The sequence below is a fragment of the Physeter macrocephalus genome, chromosome 7 (genome assembly GCF_002837175.3).
Source record: "Physeter macrocephalus isolate SW-GA chromosome 7, ASM283717v5, whole genome shotgun sequence".
NCBI lineage: Eukaryota > Metazoa > Chordata > Mammalia > Artiodactyla > Physeteridae > Physeter > Physeter macrocephalus.
Genome location: NC_041220.1, coordinates 66024345 through 66044075, shown reverse-complemented (window position 1 = coordinate 66044075; position 19731 = coordinate 66024345). Strand labels below are relative to the sequence as shown.

Sequence of the window (19731 nt, the reverse complement as noted above, 5' to 3'; positions counted from 1 at the left end):
TGTTCCACACCATCTAGCTCTGTGATTTCTATGTGACGATAGTAATAGTAACCCTGTGAAGGTAGGAATGTTAGTCATGGTTTAGTGGCAAAGTGCAGTAAGTCCTCTACCTTCAATTTTTGAACTTTCAAAGTTGTGAACGTGCGTTCGTGTGTCCAGTCACGTAAGTTAGTTCACGTGTCTGGCGTACATTGTCACGTGCGTGCATCCTTTACAAGTGGTTGTGCTTTTGTGTACTTCATTGTACAGAACTGTATAGCGTACAGTAGTACAGTATCTTTATTTCAAGCCCAGGATGCCTGGAAGCAAGCGTAAAAGCAGCAGTGATGTAGCTGGTACTACTGTACTTTTCAAGGTACTGTACTGTAAGATCAAAAATGTTTATTTTTTGTGTTTGTTTTTTATGTATTATTTGTGTGAAAAGTATTATAAACCTATTACAGTACAGTACTATATAGCCGATTGTGTTAGTTGGGCAACTAGGCTAACTCTGTTGGCTTTATGAACAAATAGGACTTAACGAACGCGCTCTTGGAACGGAACTCGTTCGTATGTCCTTACTGCATAGGCTTTGAAAGTTAAGAAGTTTACTCAGTGTCACTCAATAAATGATAGAGCCATGGGTGTTTGTTGAAATAGATATATGGTCATGACTGCTTAGATCTGGAATCAATTAACATTTTTTTGTTTAGATAATAAAAACTTTGGGAGCTTAGGCTCCTGGAGCATCCTCATCCACTTACAGAGGAGGAAGCATGTTTCTCCAGCCATAAACAAAACTTCACTTTACTCTTATTAAGCCAGATTTGGATCCTGCTCACCTAGAATCAAGCATTGTAGCCAGGGGAATGGTGTGCACTGATTGGCTTAGGGCTCTGTTAAATTCCTTTGCCTGAATTAATAACAAGAGCAAAAGGAAACAAGATTATACTGATTGGGTTAGGCTAATGACAGCCTACCCATGGAACCACCAGGCTTCCGCATAGCTGGGGAGGCATACAGGACATGGATGCTGGAGAAACAGTCACTAGTGCTCACCAGATAAGGATGTTTTGAAGCTGCAAATGTATGCTTCCTTCTAGATTTTCACCCATTCTGCCAAATTGTCCTCCAAAAATGCCATACCAATTTCCATTCTCACCAGCAGTGTCTGGGAAAGTACCTCCCCATGCCTGGACCATGTTAGATAATACTACTAATAATTTCCATGTGGACCAATCTGCTGAGTGAAAATTGTCTTGCTTTAGTTTACATTTTCTTGATTACTACTGAGGTTACACATATTTTCATATATTTTTTCTTTTTACATATTTATTGGTCATTTGGGTTCCTTCTTTGAAAAAAGGATACTAAAGGTTTTAAAAAGTGAGGCAGATTTTAGCTTGAGTATTGGAGATTTTCCTTTGTAGATGTGTTTCATACTTCCTGAAAACAAAGGTAAACACCAGATTTAGATAATATAGTTTGGCTCAAAGTATATCGTAGATCAAAAATTATTTTAAACTGGGAAATGCAACCCAGCCAGAAGAATGTATTTTAAATTATACTTGTCATCCTTGGTAAGGTGGTCAGATCCCCTTTCTTCTGCTGAGTCTTGGGAGGAAATAAGTTGATGCGAGAGAAGCACTTTTTCCCGTCTAGGGCAGAGGAATCAAGACGTCAGCTCTGTTCGGATGGACAGGAATTATTTAAGGAGGGTTGTGAAAGGTCTGAGCTCGCGGGTTGCTGCAGCTGGCCTTACATCCATTTCACTACGACGACACCTTACTCCTTTGGCTCCGCCCAGGACTGCCCAGGGCTGCCAAGCGTGATCCAAGAGGGGGCAGTAGAGCCCCATTCACTGTAAGCGATTTCCTTCCCAAGGAGAGAAGCGCTAAAACCTGCGATGAATTTCACCTGAGGGTATTATCTGCTCTTTTGTCCATGCAGTAAGCCGTCTTCTTTCCCCGTTTTTAAGGGCCCAGTGTTAAGGATTGCGTAATCTATTTGAACCGCAGGGGTGCCAAGGAAGAACTGTAATAGACGGGCCATCAGATGGTGCCGGCCGTGGAGTGGCGCGCCCTGGTGGACATTGATAGTTAAACTCTCTGTTAGTCCGGTCCTAAAGGTTTAGGAAGCATAGTGGGAGCAGAGGAGACCCAACGCACGTGGCCTTTGTTTCTCTGATTGGATCAGGGCTCCTCTACGGTCAGCAGGTGGCTGGTGACTCAGAGGTCAACAAGGCAGAACCTGTGGCTAGAGGGGAGCTAGGCTGGTGGGAGCCTGGGGGTGGTGAGGAGGAGCTATGGACTTCACTGAGAATCCTGAGTAAAAGAAAAAGAACTTGAAGAATTATGAACGTAAATTTGCCTCACAACGATGAAATGGGAGCAGATGCGCAAATGCAGAGTGGCAGGAAGGCTGATCAGCCTACTTCCAAGAGAGCTAATCCAAAAAAGGACGCGGAACATCTTTGGAATGAATTGGAAGTATGGTTTTCAAGTGTGATTTACAAGCAGCAAAATGTAAGTTGATGCTCACAATGAATGGAAATTGGAAAATTGGTCCACACTGGCTCTGGCTGTTTTTCTTGATTATATTGGAATGCAGCATAGGGAGTCTGCATGGTACAGCCCGAGGCACATTTCCAACCTTGGTATCAGTCAGCTAACATGTATGTTAAGTCAGCAGTCAGTCCACTGGAGTTCTGAATTTACAAGAGTGTAGGGCATGTCGTTTAGGGGAAACAAGTTATCTATTATGTGTCTAAAAATAAAGTCCTCAATATACCTCTCAACATGTTGATTTGAAAAAAAAAAATCACCAATGAAAACTGAAAAGAGCCTATAGAAAAAGAGAAATACTTTGCCAGCATGGAAACAGAAACTTAAAACACATTTTATACACAATTTTATGACTGTATGAAATCTACCTCTATTCTGAGTGATGGGCATCTGACTCCCCAAGTGAAGGAACATGGTGAAAGATATTTCCAAAAAAAAGTAAAGTGTTTACTGTTTGCAGAACATGTAATAAATCTCCTATTTAGAACATAAGCCAAGATATCTATAAATTTTGTTGTCAGAAAATCAGTTTCTCCTTGCCTGTTGAACAGATATTTAAAGAATAACAGGTTGAAGAGGCATCTCAAATAATAGCTTTCCCAGGAAATCTATATGTCTTGACCTAGCTTGGAGAGATTTTACAAAGAGGATTGGACTCAGATTTTGAAAAAAGTGATAGATTCTACTAATAAAAGCCTGAAAAAATTACAAAATTAAGTGAGCAATTAAATTGGAGGATTCTCTGTCTCTGGTTACCATTCTGACCTATTTTCTAACGAACTACTGAAAGGGAAAAAATTTATCAGCACTGAAAAGAGAAAGACTCATGTTAAAATTCTTCAAAGAAGTTTGAAAGCATGCACCAGTGGCCAGTAACTGTTTTATTTGAGAGAGATGTTTATACCTTATCTTTCTCTCCTCAATAGAAGTTCTTTTTTTGCTGGAGAAGATTTTAAAATCCTGAGACTTCCTCTGACATGTGGGAATTGATTTGGAAGAAAAGAGGGTTAAAATACCAGGAGCCTTAAAAGTTCATTTATTTAACAAATATTTATTGAATCCCTACTATATGCAAGGATCGTTTTAAGTCCTGGAGATAAAGGAATGAACACAATAGATACAAATCACTGCTTTTAAAGAGCTTCCTTTCTGATGTGAAAGACAAATAATAAAAGAGGTAACTACGAATACATATAGAATGATTGAATGTGATTCATGCTAGGGATAAAAATAAAGCCAGGAATGAGAAGAGGAAGTAGGTCTGTGCATGCACATTTAATTAGGGTGGCCAGGAACTGAGAGGTGACATTTTATGAAGGTCCTGAAAGAAGTGAGGGGAGGACCCGTATGGATAACCTGGATTATCTGGGTCAAAGGCCCCGTAGCCAGAGGGACCACCAGGGCACAGGTCCTCAGGAGGGAGTGCGTTTGGTGTGAGGACCAGCAAGGAGGGCAGTGTGTCTGGAGTGGAGTGAGAAGGGAAAAGAGTAGTGTGAGATGAGGTCAGAGAGGAAGAGGCTGGGGATGGGGCGTGGGGAGGCCGAGTCATGCAGGCCACTGTTAAGGACCTGGACATCTGTGTCAAGAGGTTTCAGATGTATTAGTATAGATGGCCCCTTCTACACAAATCATTGAACTGCTACTGTCCAATTCATGCTTATCGTAAATTTCCAATGTCGACATTGTGGGAGATATCTTCTGTTCGGAATGTGTGTTTCTCACTTTTTATGGTTCTTTTGATAGGCAACTATAGGGTTATATTTGAGGCTGTTAAAAAATTTCTGGTTTAAATTTGCCTTAGTTGGGAAAGACAAATACATATTGCTTCGTGCTAAAAAATATGCAAAGTCTTCTGCTTACTGTTTTTTTTGTTGTTTTTTTTTAGTATTTATTTATTTGGTTGCGCTGGGTCTTAGTTGTGGCACGCAGGTTCCTTAGTTGTGGCATGTGAACTCTTAGTTGCAGCATGTGGGATCTAATTCCCTGACCAGGTATCAGAACCTAGGCCCCCTGCATTGGAAGCATGGAGTCTTATCCACTGTGCCACCAGGGAAGTCCCTTCTGCTTACTGTTATGAGGTGATATTTCAGTGAAATAGTGCCTCCCCCCCCCCACGCTTTATTGAGATGTAATTGACATATTACATTGTATAAGTTTAAGGTGTACAACATGTTGATTTTGCAACGCTTACCTGTTGCAAAACGGTCACCACCAAAGCATTAGCTACCATCTCTGTCCTGTCACACAATTACCATTTCTTTTTTGTGATGAGAACATTTAGGATCTACTCTTAGCAACTTTCAAATATATAATACAGTATTATTAGCTATAATCACCACACTGTACATTAGATCCCCAGGACTTGTTAATCTTAGAAGTGGAAGTTTGTGCCTTTTGACCAATATGTCCCCATTTCTCCCACCTCTCCCAGTCACTCTCTGTGGATTTGGCTTTTTTAGATTTCACATGTAAGTGATATTATACAGTATTTGTCTTTCTATGTCTGACTTATCAGTGAAATATTACTTAATATAACCTTGCTAACTACCAGTCAATGAAATATTTGAAAGCTTGTTTAACAAATTAAATCTACAGTTATAATTAGCATACCTTTACTGATTTCCTCTGCACTGCAGCATTTAAAACATTTTCAATTGATATATAACTTGCATATTGTAAAATACATAAATCTTAAACATACAGCTTGATGAATTTTTAGAAATGTGTACACCTTGTGTAAACATCACCCAGATTAAGAAATGGAATATTGGGATTCCCTGGTGGCGCAGTGGTTCAGAGTCTGCCTGCCGATGCAGGGGACACGGGTTCGTGCCCCGGTCTGGGAAGATCCCACATGCCGCGGAGCGGCTGGGCCCGTGAGCCATGGCCGCTGAGCCTGCGCGTCCGGAGCCTGTGCTCCGCAACGGAAGAGGCCACAGCAGTGAGAGGCCCGCGTACTGAAAAAAAAAAAAAAGAAAGAAAGAACCAATGAATGCAACCTGTGGGATTTGTTACTTATATTGCATCCTCAGAATACAAGGTTCCTATAGCTGAGTGAACTTGTGTCTGTGGAGTTCTAGAGTTATAGGAACATCCCTGTAAACTTGTAATTGGAATTTTGAGCCTGGAATCATGTTGAAAGTTTTAGGGGAAGCACATTATTTAAACTAGTATCTATATGATGATAACGGGAGAAACAGTGAGATACTTATCAAACTAATTTTCATCGATTGCTGAAACAGTTAACATTGAAGTACATATTACAGTTAAAAAAGAGTTTTTTGGTTAGGTAATTTAGCTTACCTACAGTCAGACTCCCCATAACTTTGTTTTGTTTTAATCTTTATAATTTCTTTTGTTGTTGTTGTTAGAAAGCTGAGTGGATCTTGAAAGTTCTCATCAAAAGAAAAAAGTTTTGTTAACTATGTGGGGTGATGGATGTTAACTGAACTTACTGTGGTGATCATTTTGCAATATACACAAATATCGAGTCATTATGTTATATAACCTGAAACTAATATAGTATGTCAATTATATCTCCATTAAAAATGAATAAATAACCACTGCCAAACAGAGAATAAAATAAAGCTTTCAGTTTTTTATAATTTCTTTTAAAGTTCACTTTGTAAATGCTCCTTGCTTTGTAAGTTTTCCAGTGAGTATAAAAGGGTGTCATTAATGTCTCCATTTGGTTTATAACAATCTCAATTTATTTAAATGCTCTTCACTGTAATTTAGACGATGGAGCTGGTTCTTCTGGTACTGCAGGATGATAGGAATTATTGGAACCACCTATTTTAGAACTTTTCTTGCATAAATATCCTGTGATCATAAAAACTAAGGCAGTAAGAATAATGTAGTTATCGCTTCTATTTTGCAAACATGAATAACCTATAAACCAATATGTTCACTGTTGACAAGGAGAACAATTTCTAGTCGGTGGAGTTTAAGATGCTTAATTTTCCAGTCCAATAGTTTTAGTTTAGTAACTGAAAATAGAAATCTTTTTCTAGTCTTTCCTGAGGCCTTGGCTTCTTTTACTTCAGCACGTTTGGGGCTTCTCTCTTTTCTCTGCTTTCCTCAGAGGAGCTTCCTCTCCAGAGTCTTCTTCTGGGGAAATAATAATAAGGAGGAAGGCGACTGTGCGGCCAAAGAAATGGATGGAACTGAAAATGGTGGTAGCACATCGGAGGGAGGAAAGGTCTGTATGGGAACCTAATGTGGACTCTGGGCCTCTGTGGCGGGAAAAAATGGAAGGGACACCTGGGTGTCCTGGTGATGGGCTGGATCCTCGTCACTGGGTTCCTTGTGGTGGGAGGAGGGGTAAGTGTAAAGATCTGGCAGTCTGTAGGCTCTGCATTATTTTGTGAGTCTCCAGGAGGGGTGAATACCTCTTCCTGTCCTGTGGGGAGAAAAGAACAAGTCAGGAAACAGGCCTGATGACAGGAGCAGAGGGGAGAGTCTTCAGGTGGAGGCAGGGGAGAAAGAGGGGAAGAGAGAATTCTAGAGTCTCAAAGCATGTTTGGGAGAACTGCCCAGGCCAGTAAAATGAGACACGGACACTCCTTAGGAAACAGAAATTCCACTCGGGGGAATTTACCCAAGAGAAATGAGCGCTTATATCTACAAAAGACTAGTTCAAGAACGTTCACAATAGTCTTATTCATATTAACCCAAACCTGCAAACAATGCCAGTGTCCATCAATAGGAGAATGGATAAACAAACTGTGTATTCATACAATGAAAGAATACTCAGCAATGAAAAGGAAGAATTACTAATACAACAACATGGATGTATCCTATGATGTTATGTTGAGCAAAGAAGTTAGACACAAAAGAGTACATACTGTAAGATTCCATTTTTATGAAGTTCAAGAACAAGCAAAACTAATCTATGGTAAAAAAAAAAGTCAAAAATAGTTAGCTTAGGGTTAGCATAAGTGTTATTTAGTGGAAAAAGTAACTAGTGAATTCTTTAGATCTCGATCTGGGTGGTTGTTACATGAATATGGAGACAGATATACACACACATTTATATTTGCACATACATACAAATGTACACACATATGTATACACACACATATCTAAAATGTGATCAATATGTACCTTTAAGATGTGTGCATTTTATTGTGCATAAATTATAAATAAATAAAGAAAATTTGATGGAAAAAAAGTAATGTAAAGAAAAGGCCTGCTTCACTTCCCCAGCAGTGAAATCATTCCCTGAAGAGGAAGGGAGGGAACATCTACTTACTCCAGGGGAATGAGCACTGAGGACCAGGATGACATTAATTTCTGAGAAGAAATTTGGATCAACCTCCAGTGTCAAGGTCTTCCCTCTAGCTGTATCATACAATCAAACTGGCTACGAAAAAGCAAGCTTTCCTTTAGGAAATTATTTCTTCACTCCCTTAGAGACTTACCAAAACAGGCCTGGAAAAGGTTGCTGAGTGTGAATGATGGAAAAATGAATTCCTCACAGTAAGTTGAGAGCTAGATTCCCCTCACCTTTAAAACAGCTGAATTCAGGTTTCTTGGTTGTACTGGGTATGCTTATTCATAGCCCCTTCTAGATATTCTGTTTCACCCATAATACCTGGAAAGGTCAGTACTACACTCCTTTGGCTATGGCTGATTGGACTGTTGTTAGACACTCAACTCATTCATTGGCTGGCCAGTGACCAATCAGATTCTCACTCAAGAATTTCAACAAAGAGACACAGCTAGTGGAAGATGTTAGTGGAAGTGGTAGGACGGGGGCTGGAGTGTCAGGTATTGGCCAGTTGAATGTTGAATAAACAGAGAAACCAATATTTCCATAGCTGTAAAATGGGGAAAGTATCTCAAAGAGAAAAAGAGACAAGTGCCTATGTGGTAACAGAGTGATGATGAGCGTAACCTTGACTCTTGACTTTCTCAGGGCTGGTCTTTTTGAGGGCTGGCTGTACTTAAGGTCCTTGGAAATATCTTTATAATAATCACCCCACCTCTAGCTCTTTTCTTTTTCTTTTAAGCCAGCTTGAATGGGTGTCTGTTTCTTGAATTAAATGCTGACCCTTTCTCCCATACCCACCCAGGCTACTGAGTATTAAAATCTTATGGCTGAAACTAGATTAAGACATTTCAAATTACAAAAGATGATTAAATCCCATATTACTCATTCTTTCCTCTACACAATCAGATCAATTCTGAACCTTTGTAACATGAAAACTTTCTGCTGAGAATTCAGTCACTAGGGGAGAAGCTAGCCTTATTCTTAAATTTTAAAAAAAAATTTATATATTATTGGCTGCGTTGGGTCTTCGTTGCTATGCACAGGCTTTCTCTAGTTGCGGCAAGCAGGGGTTACTCTTCGTTGTGGTGCGCGGGCTTCTCATCGCGATGGCTTCTTTTGTTGCAGAGCATGGGCTCTAGGCACGCGGGCTTCAGTAGTTGTGGCTCGCGGGCTCTAGAGCGCAGGCTCAGTAGTTGTGGCACACGGGCTTAGTTGCTCCGCAGAATGTGGGACCAGGGCTCGAACCCGTGTCCCCTGCATCGGCAGGCGGATTCTTAACCACTGTGCCACCAGGGAAGTCTGAAGCTAGCCTTATTCTTAAGCTCCATCTTGACATTTTGCTATCAGATCAGGCTTAGCTAGCTCTTGGGCTCTGCCACTCAGTAAGCTGGACTCCAGTTTTTAAAAACACCCACCCCTTGTGCTTTTTCTACTTCTTAAAACTGAGGCTACTCTCCAAATCCTCCTGACAATGGTGCTCTAGGCATCTGGAACCAGCTTTTTAAAAGCCCAGGGCCATGGATGATTTTTTTGACGTAGTTTTTGTGGAAGGGAGGAAACCGAGTCAGATTAAATAGGTGGGAAAAAATAGACTCAGAAGTGTGTAGAGTTCTCTTTGAAGTGAGAGAAGTAGAACCAAAGAAGTTTACGGTAGATCATGTCTCACTTCCTCAGGGAGGCCTTCCCTCCCTTGAGGCTGGCTTAAGGCCCCTGGCAATATGCTTCCCTAGCACCCTGTGAGTTCACTTTCATCATATTCATCAGTCATGTGATTACTATTGAGCAGTTATATTCCTCCTCCACTGAAGTATCTGTCTGATCATTCTGTATACCTGGTCTCATCGCTAGCCCAGTGCCTACAGTGGACTTGAACAGACTGAGAGCAATCTCAGTTTCCATAATTTCAAAAGTTACCACATTCCTACCTCTCAGGGATAATGTGATCATTAATAAGCAAATATTTCTCATTATGTAACATACTGACATGACACCAAAGACACTGAATATCAAACACAAAGAGCTCTTTTGCAACCATAATTAGACCAAAGTAGACCAAATATTTAAGCGCAGATTGGAAACGTTTTGAGAAGCAGGACGGCATAGGATCCCTGAGCTCTGCCGTTTAATAATTGTGTGACCATTGACAGCTTCCTTAACTTCTCCCAGTCTTCTTTTCCTTATTTGTAAAATGGAGAAAATAATACTACCTATCTCACTGGCTTGTTGTAGTGTCGAAAATAAGATATGTAAAGTGCTGAGAACATGCCTGACATATGCATTTGGTAGGTCTTAGCTGTTGTTATTGGGCCTCCATCAAGACAAGGCCTGTTGACTCTGTTGGTCATTGCTATGTCCCTAGTACCCAGAACAGTCCCTGGCTTAGCCTCGTGCCCAGTACATAGCTGATTAATTGAATGAGGCAGATGTTGAGTGTAGATGCTGAGTTCCTCTCTGTAGATTTTTGTGAAGCTCAGTATTTCATTCCAGTCCCAGAAAAAAATTTAAAAAAAAATTTTTTTTGGCCTCGCTGCCCGGCATGCAGGATCTTAGTTCCCCCACCAGAGGTCGAACCTGTGCCCCCTGAAGTGGAAGTGCAGAGTCTTACCCACTGGACCACTAGGGAAGTCCCTCCAGTCCCAGAAAAACTGCAATAATAACTTACATTCAAAATTAGAGGATAGGGCTTCCCTGGTGGCGCAGTGGTTAAGAATCCACCTGCCAATGCAGGGGACATGGGTTCCAGCCCTGGTCTGGGAAGATCCCACATGCCATGGAGCAACTAAGCCCATGTGCCACAACTACTGAGCCTGTGCTCTAGAGCCCGCGAGCCACAATTACTGAAGGCCGTGCACATAGAGCCTGTGCTCCGCAACATGTGAAGCCAGTGCAAAGAGAAGCCTGCGCACCACAAGGAAGAGTAGCCCCCGCTTGCTGCAACTAGAGAAAGCCTGCACTCAGCAACGAAGACCCAATGCAGCCAAAAATAAAATAAATTTTAAAAAATTAAAGGTTAATAAAATAATCAAGACCCAAAATATTGCTTGGAGTTTGGACATCAATTTTAAGTGGGTTTACTATAGTCTAGACATGAAATTCATCGTACACTAACAACTAGTACTTAAAAAAAAAAAAGTAAGGGTGAGATGACCTTTTTTTAAAAAATATAATTATCTGTAGTCTGTGGTTATTTGGGCAGACAATAGCTGGTTTGTAGTGAACTACCCTGATTTTGAAGAGAAGTAAGTTTTATACTTGATGTATAAGTATGCAGTTCTTCTTTTACACTTGGAGTATCACAAAAATTCCCAGGTGCCTTTAGAGTCGAACCAAAACGAAATATAAGTCCTGTGATTAATTTGCTCACAGTAACTGCAACTTAATTCATTTTGTAGACTCATAGAATAACTGGCTATTTTGGCCAAATCTCTAATTTTACAGGTAAAGACATTGGAGCCCAGTTCATACAAGTTCACACAGACCTCTTTCAATCCTGTAAGTCTAGTAGTTTCAACAGTGTGCAGGTTACTTTGTTACGTGCTGTGACAAATGCAGAGATGATAAAGACACGGGGCCTGCCCTCGAGAGGTGGGGAGACGCTACAAATACATGGATCTATAATGCAGAGCAGAATGCAGTATGGACCATGGGTGATATACAAATTGCTATAAGAATGCAAAGATGTCAGAGAGAGGGAGATTGCAATTTTAAAGCTATGTGTCTTAAGAAAGCCTTATGTGAAGGTAATACTATAGAGACATTAAACGTCACCATGTGAAGCAGAATTGCAATAAACAGAGGTGAAATCGGGAGGCGGGGGAGCCATACCTGCTGCTGTGGAGGAGAGAGAGAACAGGGTGGGTTTGGAGACCCACACATGACCCTGTCTGGCAGAGCCAGGGCATGTATAAGTGGGTGATGGCCTGGAGCCAGGGCTGCCTGGAGAGAGTGAAGCTGCATTTGAAGGTCTTTGAGGTTAGTCTGAGGGATAGTGGGGAAGAGTGGGCCTAAATTAGAAATCACATTTTAATGGTGTTTTTTAAAAAAATGTGAATAAACCTCTAATCTCATTATACCTTATTTAGCTACGTATTTACAAGGTTTCCTGAAGAGTGGTTGACTTTCTGGAAAGCTGTCCGGTGTTAGGTTTTGTTTTACGGTGCCACTTTCAGATGTCACTTTTAGCAGGTGATGTTTGCAGGTCTTGTCTTGGGAATCGGGCAGGTGTTCTTTGTAATCTGTCTCCTTGCCCTCTGATCGCCTGAGTTCATGCAGAGATTGGATAAGGTGATCAGATTGGATAAGGTGATCTCTGGTGGCCTCACCACCACCTCTGATGTCCCTGCCCCTTTCTGTTCTGTTGTGAGCTTTGGTGCATGGGCGCAGGGAACTTGCTAGGGGATGACTAGGGTCTGACTGAGCCCCTGCAAAGCCCCAGGCCACGTGAAAGTGGTGGAGGACTCAGTTTGACTCCTGGGGCTCTCCCACTTTTCTTTCCTGTCCCCAGGGTTTGAAAACCAATGCTCTGGCTCAGGCCATCTGGAAATTTTGTAGTGGGGGAAAAGGAAAGAGAAAGGAGTAGGGGAGAAATTGAATCTAATAGAATCTTAAAAAAGAAGTCTAGGCTAACCTCTGCAGCACCAAGACACAACTGACTAGATGTGATTAACTAAAGCAGTTAATAAGAGACTGAACACCCACCATGGGCAAATTACCGTGCTGTTGGGCATATAAAGAGGTGGACATTGCTGTAATTCAGGGTGGAAATTGTTAGCTCTATATCAATAATAACTAGTATTCATATAGTGCTTGAAGGTGAAGAGCTTTTCTTGCATGATAGCTCATTTGGTCCTCACGACCAAATAATAATGGACATCATTAATGCTGTCACTTCACACTTGAGGATGGATATCAGAGCAGTTAAGTGTGTCTAAAGTCACATAGCTAGGGCTGAGACTAGGACCTTCCGATGGTCTTCCGATGATAAAATTCAGCCTCTTTCTCTTTAACCACACAGGCTGATGAAAACTGACGTAAATATTTCCAATTCATGATATGTATAACCATGGAGCCAAATTTTGTCTTTTCACATAACTTATTAATTACTGGACCCACAGTAAAATAAAAATAAAACCCTTACCTTCTGCCACAGTTACCACCAACCAGCAGACCAGTAGCCAGTAGGAGAAGCAGAGTCTGTGAGCCATGCCTTCTACCCCAAGCAGTCACTGCCTTGAACCCAACGTGGCTTAAAAGGGGTTGGTGAGTCACCCGCAGCCTGATTCAGGGAGTTTTCATTTGCATACTGGACCACAGGGATTAGGGCCTGTGGTGTGAGGGTAAGAAATCAGCAAGGAAATACCAGACAGCATTTGTCAACCAGAGCTTCTTGTAATGACAGCCAAACATCATTCATCTGTCCTTGGTTGGAGTTGGATTGTGGACAACCACGCCCTCACTATCCTTTTAATTCCTTCAAATCTTTCCCTCTTAGTGCCTTCTCGTTACTTGTGTATATAGGTCTCCCTCAGCAAGAGAAAGAATCTGTCCAGGAAATATTCAGCACTGCTTCCCTCTGTGTAGCTTACTTAACAAAACCAAACAGGACAGGGAGGACATTATCTAAAGGCTTTGTGACCCCGGCAGTTTGAAGAAGCTGCTCACAGATCTCGGATCAGGGATTACGACTTCTTCTCTGCTTTTGTCGAGGAGCCAAGAGCAGCAGAGTCAGAAAACTGTCTTCTCTAGTAGCCATCATGGTCACTGTCTAAACAAACGTGAAAATTTTGGGAGATTAACTTAGTGATTTGTCCTTCCAAGGCCCCCCCTGATTCATCAAATTGCCCATAAGATGCCTGGTTTGTTTCCTGTCAGCTGCTGGAGGAATGGGAGTGGGTGGTCGCAAGTGCTTAAAAGCACAGACCTTCGAGTTAGAGATGATCATACTAAGTGAGGTAGGTCAGAAAGAGAAAGACAAACACCATATGACATCACTTATATGTGGAATCTAAAATATGACACAACTGAACTTATCTATGAAACAGAAACAGACTCACAGACACAGAGAACAGACTTGTGACTGCCAGAGGGGAGGGGGATTACGGGGATGAATTGGGAGTTTGAATTAGCAGATGCAAAATTATATATAGAATGGATAAACAACAAAGTCCTACTGTATAGCACAGGGAACTATATTCAGTATCCTGTGATAAACCATAATGGAAAAGAATATGGGGCTTCCCTGGTGGCGCAGTGGTTAAGAATCCGCCTGCCGATGCAGGGGACACAGGTTCGATCCCTGGTCCGGGAAGATCCCACATGCCGTGGAGCAACTAAGCCTGTGGGCCACAACTACTAGAGCCCACGCAACTAGAGCCCGTGCTCCGCAACAAGAGAAGCCACCACAGTGAGAAGCCTGCACACCACACCGAAGAGTAGCCCCCGCTCTCTGCAACTAGAGAAAGACCGCAAGCAGCAACGAAGACCCAATGCAGCCAAAAATAAATAAATAAATAATTTTTAAAAAGAAAAAAGAATATGAAAAAGAATGCATATATAACGGAATCACTTTGCTGTACAGTAGAAATTAACGCAACATTGTAAGTCAACTATACCTCAATAAAATAAATTTAAAAAGAAAAAAAGAGCATGGACCTTGGAATTAGGACAAACTGGTTCCAACCTTTGTTCCTTTTCTTACTAGCTGGGGGACTTGAAGCCTCAGGTGCCTCATCTGTAAAATGGGGCTGTAGTATTTCCCTCAGAGGAGTGTTGTGATGAATAAAAGAGGTAATTGACATAAAGCTCCAACCACAGTGCCTGGCACATGAAAGGGAGCTGTTGTGGCTGCAGTTAAATCACAGTGACTCCAATTCTTTGTTCTCTTAGGAGGTTATAGTTGCCAACTCATTCGATCACTCAAAGGCCTCTACATCGAGCGGCCCTTCAAAGCCAGGACCTGCGTTCTCTTTTGTTCCTTCTGTAACGGCCAGGAAAATATTCTGCTCAACGTGGCATGGCAATGTGATTCCAATGCAGAGGGCAAAGTAGTATATGTAATACACCCCAACTGACATAAAATTAATTATGTTTCTCTGCTTCATAGCCCCCAGTACTTCCTTTACCGTAACACTCAAACCCTTTCCTATTATTCCTTAGTTAATATTTAATGTCCCTGCCAGACTGGAAGCTCCATGACAGCAGGAACCCTATCTTTAGCCCCAGCACCTACACCAGAGCTAGATGTGGCACAGGACACGACGTCAACAGAGCCACTGAATCTAAGGAACTGAGCTTGTTCCCTACTTCCTTTCCAAACTGCTGACAAATCGTCCATTTAATCATCTGTGTCTAGAACTTTGCCTAGGATTATCATCAAGCCTGTGGAATTTACCATTTCCTAGTTGATGAGTGTTTGCATCTTTACTCACATTGCCATGCCAATAAAATTAGATCCACATACTCTCTTTACTACCCAGTGTTCTGTTTTATGGATTTATTGCAAATTATTTAACCAAACTTTTTGTTGATGGACATTTGTATTATTTTTTCGGATCCTCTTTCTTTTCTGTATTGGATTTCTGATGACCTTTCATTTGAAATGCTGATGAAAATAAATAACAAAAGCAAAATTGTATATATATTTTTTCTGTTTGCATCTATTGTCCTGAAATTTATAAAGGAATAAAACTTCAAAGGGAACGAAATTTTTTAAAGTTTCATCGAATTCTTTTTTTTTTTTTTGGCCGTGTGGCATGCGGGATCTTATTTCCCCAAACAGGGATTGAACCTGCACCCCCTGCAGTGGAAGCGCAGAGTCTTCACCACTGGACCGCCAGGGAAGTCCCTCATCGAATTCTTATTTGACAGAAAATTCTAACATATATTTACTGTTGGTGTATAGAGTAAGTCTTGACAGTCTTATTTATTTGTATATTTTAGTTTAGACCAGTGATGTTCAGAAAGGCTGGACTGCTCTAGCTGTCCATCTGCAGCTTTGAGGGCCTCTCTGCAGAACTGCCTTTCACAGGCTCAGGGACCCCCAGGTTATCTGCTTGAGGGATGATCAGCTGCACCTTGCCTCGCTCATCTCTGCAGTCCTATTGGGATGAAGTCCCCGTTTTGTTTTGCTACCAAGCCTTAGAGAACCAAAGGCGAGCTACAGTTATGTCCAATGAGGCTGGTCTCCTGCTGCAGAAACCGCTGAAGCTGTCTGGAGGAGGCGTCCCCCTTACATGGCCGTGTGAATAATCTGGGAAGCTGCCATCAGGACTCCCGTGAATCAGGATTACAGGTAGCATGGGGAGTGATTGGTATCGGGCCTGCCCCGTAAGTCAGGCTAAGAGAGTAGCCGCTGGCATTGCGAGGCTTACTTCCCGAAGGCCTGGGGGTGGCGTACTCTGTCAGAAGGAATGGGGCACATACTCCTTCAGGGAATCAATAAGTTCTGTGGTTGGCGCCGATTTGAAGGTGCTGCTTCTGGAATGGCCTGTATGACTCTCCTGCTAGGCTTGCTGGGCATCTTCTGCTGGGATTTCTCCTAAAAGGGATTTCAGGCACCTGAGACATATTTCCAACTCCACCATTTTGCAGATCAGAGACTGAGGCCTGGAAAAGGTTCCTAATGTCATCCTAGCGATTTAACAACAGAAAGGCAATAACATCCTGCTCAGGATCAGAGTGATGCCCAAGACAGGAAAGCCCTCATTTATCAATGGTTTGAAACAGTATTAAACCAGTGGGATAAATCAGTGTTCTAGTCTCTGCCTTGCCACCCATTAACTGTGAGACCTTGGACCAGCCAGCCTCACTGACCCTCAATTTCCTCATCTGTATAATATATCATTTGCTGTATTCTAAGCATCACTGTTCTAATTATTGTACATACATTAAGCCATTTAATTCTCAAAATAACCCAACGCGGGGGGGTTCCCTGGTGGCACAGTGGTTAGGAATCTGCCTGCCAGTGCAGGGCACACGGGCTCGAGCCCTGGTCTGGGAAGATCCCACATGCCGCGGAGCGACTAAGCCCGTGAGCCACAACTACTGAGCCTGCGCGTCTGGAGCCTGCTCCCCACAACGGGAGAGGCCGTGACAGTGAGAGGCCCGCGCACCGCGATGAAGAGTGGCCCCCGCTCGCCGCAACTGGAGAAAGCTCTCGCACAGAAACGAAGACCCAACACAGCCAAAAATAAATAAATAAATTTATTTTTTAAAAAAAGTTAAAAAAAATAACCCAGTGGGGTAGGTACTATTATCATCCCCACTTAAAGATGAGAAAATTGAGGCACAGAGAGGTTAAGTCACATGGCTGGTACGTGGCAGAGCCATGATGTGAACACAGGCAATACGGCTCTAGAATTCTTGCTCTAATCACTGTGCTAGGTGGGCTCTGATCCCCTGGTCATCAACAGGCTGCTGTAAAAGCTCTGTGAAACTATCCTGAAAATTCACCAACGTACTGTAGGACAAAAGACTTGGTTTGTTAAAACAATTTTTTTTTCCAAGGCAAAATAAATAAATAAAAAAAGGTAGAGGGACAATTTACAGATTAAAAGAGATTTAAGAGACATATCCAACAATTACAGCGTTTGGACCTTATTTGGATCCTGCTTCAAATAAACAAATCATTAAAGAAAATACAACTGGGGAAATGTAAACACCTACTAGATATTTGATGATATTAAGTGATTATTTTAAGTGTGATAATGATAAATGACTGTCAAAAAAAAAAAGTAGAGTCCTTACCTTTCAGAGATGGATGCTGAAATATTGACAGATTATAAATTGTCTGGGATTTACTTCAAAATAATCAGAGGATGGGGAGTGAGTGGGGACATTAGATAAAACAAGATTGTCCATGCTTAATAATTGTTTAAGCTGGGTGATGGGTGCATGTGAGCTTATTACACTCTCTACTTTTGTTTGGAACTTTCCATTATAAAAAGTTTAAAAAAATCACTGTGTATAAGTTTTTGTTTTATTCTCTCAGAAATGTCAAAGCCCCATGGACCTACTTCTCAGGGCTGGTGGGAAGAATGACAGCCCATAGGGAGACAGGGGGTGCGACACTGTTTCAGAGGTTTGCCTTCCAGGGGGTCATTGATTTGAGGGTGACCCCCAGTGCTTCCCACATGGCAGACTCTTAGTGGATTCTTTCTGGACTATGTGAATGCATGAGCATATGGATGAATGAATGGGAATGAATCTGATTCACAATGAGTTGGAGAAACATTCTGTCACAAGATCAGGAGTAGAAGCTAATTTCTGGGCCAAATATAATGATGAAATGATTCTGTATGTTTCTCAGTTAACCAAATTGCGCATTTAAAGGCATCTTTATCTATCACCATGATACCAAGGACCAAAATACTATACCTTGTCCTGGTGGACAAATGTACATGAAGAGATTTACTAACACAGAAACCTTCACTCTGAAGCTATGTCCCCACCACCACACCTCTCAGAGACAACACTGCTCTGAGCTCCATTGCCACTGTTTTTGCTTGCCCAGCCCAGGATCCTTCCCAGTTCTCCTGATTACCCTGAGTTCCCTCTGGGGAACCATCATTTCCCTACTTTCCCTGGCTTCAGGATTGTCTGTAACATACATTTGCCAATCACAGCGTAGCTTTCCTATGGTCACAGCGATTGGGTTAGGGATGGGTGTTTGACTCAAGTCAAGTCAACCAGGCCCAGTCAAAACTAGTCCTGGGTCTTCTGTATAAGTGACTGGAAAAGAGGCACACATTTTGCCTCTGGACTTGAAGTTGGGAAGAGACATGAAGAGAGAGTCTGCTCAATAAAACAGAGTGGAGAGATATCAGATTCTGACAACATCATTTGAACCCCTGGATCCAGCTATACCTGAAGCCATACACAGTGCACAGCATGTTGTATGCTAAAATGGATTTTAAAGTATTCCCAACATAGACTTATAGAAACAAATCACATAGAGAATAAAGATTCTAAGTCTAGTGCTGCTTGCTAAATGGAAAGAAGAGCTATTATATTCGTGTGTTTGATTACAAACTATAGAAGTAGACAGGGAGTAGAAAATTATGTCAGTTCCAGTGGTTGGGTAAGGCATTTGCAGAGATTAAGACCTATCTTTTTCTCATTCCATGCATTCTTCCTGAGAGCTGAGAGAAACCCGGTGACTAGACAGACTCCCGAACAGGTGGAAGCTGTGGATACCTGAATGTCTTGGCTATATATGCGGTGAGATGACTTCACCCTGCGTGCTCAGCAGCCCTGTTTATGCTTGGTGGTAGCATCAGACAGATCCAGATTGTGGCGATGAGTCACTATGGGCTTTCCCCAGCTTCAGACACAGGGTGAGTTCACGTTTTATCCTTCAGCCTCTAACTGCCCCAGTAGGAGCTCCTGAATGGAATGATAGAAGTCTGGCCTTCAGGTGTTTTGAATATTCAATAGTAATTCAGCATTCAGTGAATCGAAATCTCTGGGTCTGGCGTTGTAGATCAGGGTCGACAACGTGTCTCTGTATAATAGCGAGAAAATGTGTCATTACACCAGCTGTGAGACCATGAGCAAGTTACCTGACTTTTCTGTCTAATTTCCTCATCTATAAAATGAGAATAATAAGAGTACCTACCTCATAGGTTTGTTGGGAGGTTAAATGAGTTAATACCATTTAAGCACTTTCAGTGGAGATTGGTGCCATGTAAATGTTAGCTATCATTACTACTGAAAAATAATAACTTTCTGCCTTGGACAAACATCTCCTCTAGGACCTGGATATCTGAAACAAAACAAAGAAAAGGCAGAATGTGAGGATTTATGAAAATTGTGAAAAGTTCTATGAGAGTGTGCAATACTTCTCAGGTATCAGTACTTTGAAGTCCTGTTTTTTAGGTTTTTTAGGTATCGAGTCAGTTGGAAAGCTGAATGGGA

The 19731-nt window shown here is 41.8% G+C and overlaps 1 protein-coding gene and 1 long non-coding RNA gene across 3 annotated transcripts; one reads left to right on the top strand and one right to left on the bottom strand.

Moving 5' to 3' along the window:
- The first annotated feature begins 3481 nt into the window (after positions 1 to 3481).
- LOC114486578 (uncharacterized) lies at positions 3482 to 15328 on the top strand. The gene is made up of 3 exons (XR_003680557.2): positions 3482 to 3720; positions 6628 to 6744; positions 14704 to 15328. It is a non-coding gene; the product is annotated as an uncharacterized lncRNA (long non-coding RNA).
- ODAPH (odontogenesis associated phosphoprotein) lies at positions 3732 to 19562 on the bottom strand. Of its 2 annotated transcripts, XM_055086029.1 has the most exons (4): positions 19433 to 19562; positions 19012 to 19318; positions 12956 to 13141; positions 3732 to 6945 (listed from the first exon to the last, which is right to left on the bottom strand). In XM_055086029.1, exons 3-4 carry the CDS (start codon positions 13020 to 13022, stop codon positions 6581 to 6583), a joined length of 432 nt encoding a protein of 143 aa, XP_054942004.1. In that variant the 5' UTR covers positions 13023 to 13141; positions 19012 to 19318; positions 19433 to 19562; the 3' UTR covers positions 3732 to 6580. The 2 variants fall into 2 exon arrangements, 1 of the variants encoding a protein (XP_054942004.1); XR_003680554.2 differs by lacking the exon at positions 12956 to 13141 and having other exon boundaries at positions 6915 to 6945.
- Positions 19563 to 19731: the final 169 nt, after the last annotated feature.

Coding starts and splice junctions, on each gene's coding strand:
- ODAPH (XM_055086029.1), bottom strand. CDS start 13,022: ATGGCTCACAGACTCTGCTTCTCCTACTGGCTACTGGTCTGCTGGTTG. Junction 6,946..12,955: donor GGTGGTAACTGTGGCAGAAG/GTAAGGGTTTTA, acceptor TTCTCCCCACAG/GACAGGAAGAGGTATTCACC.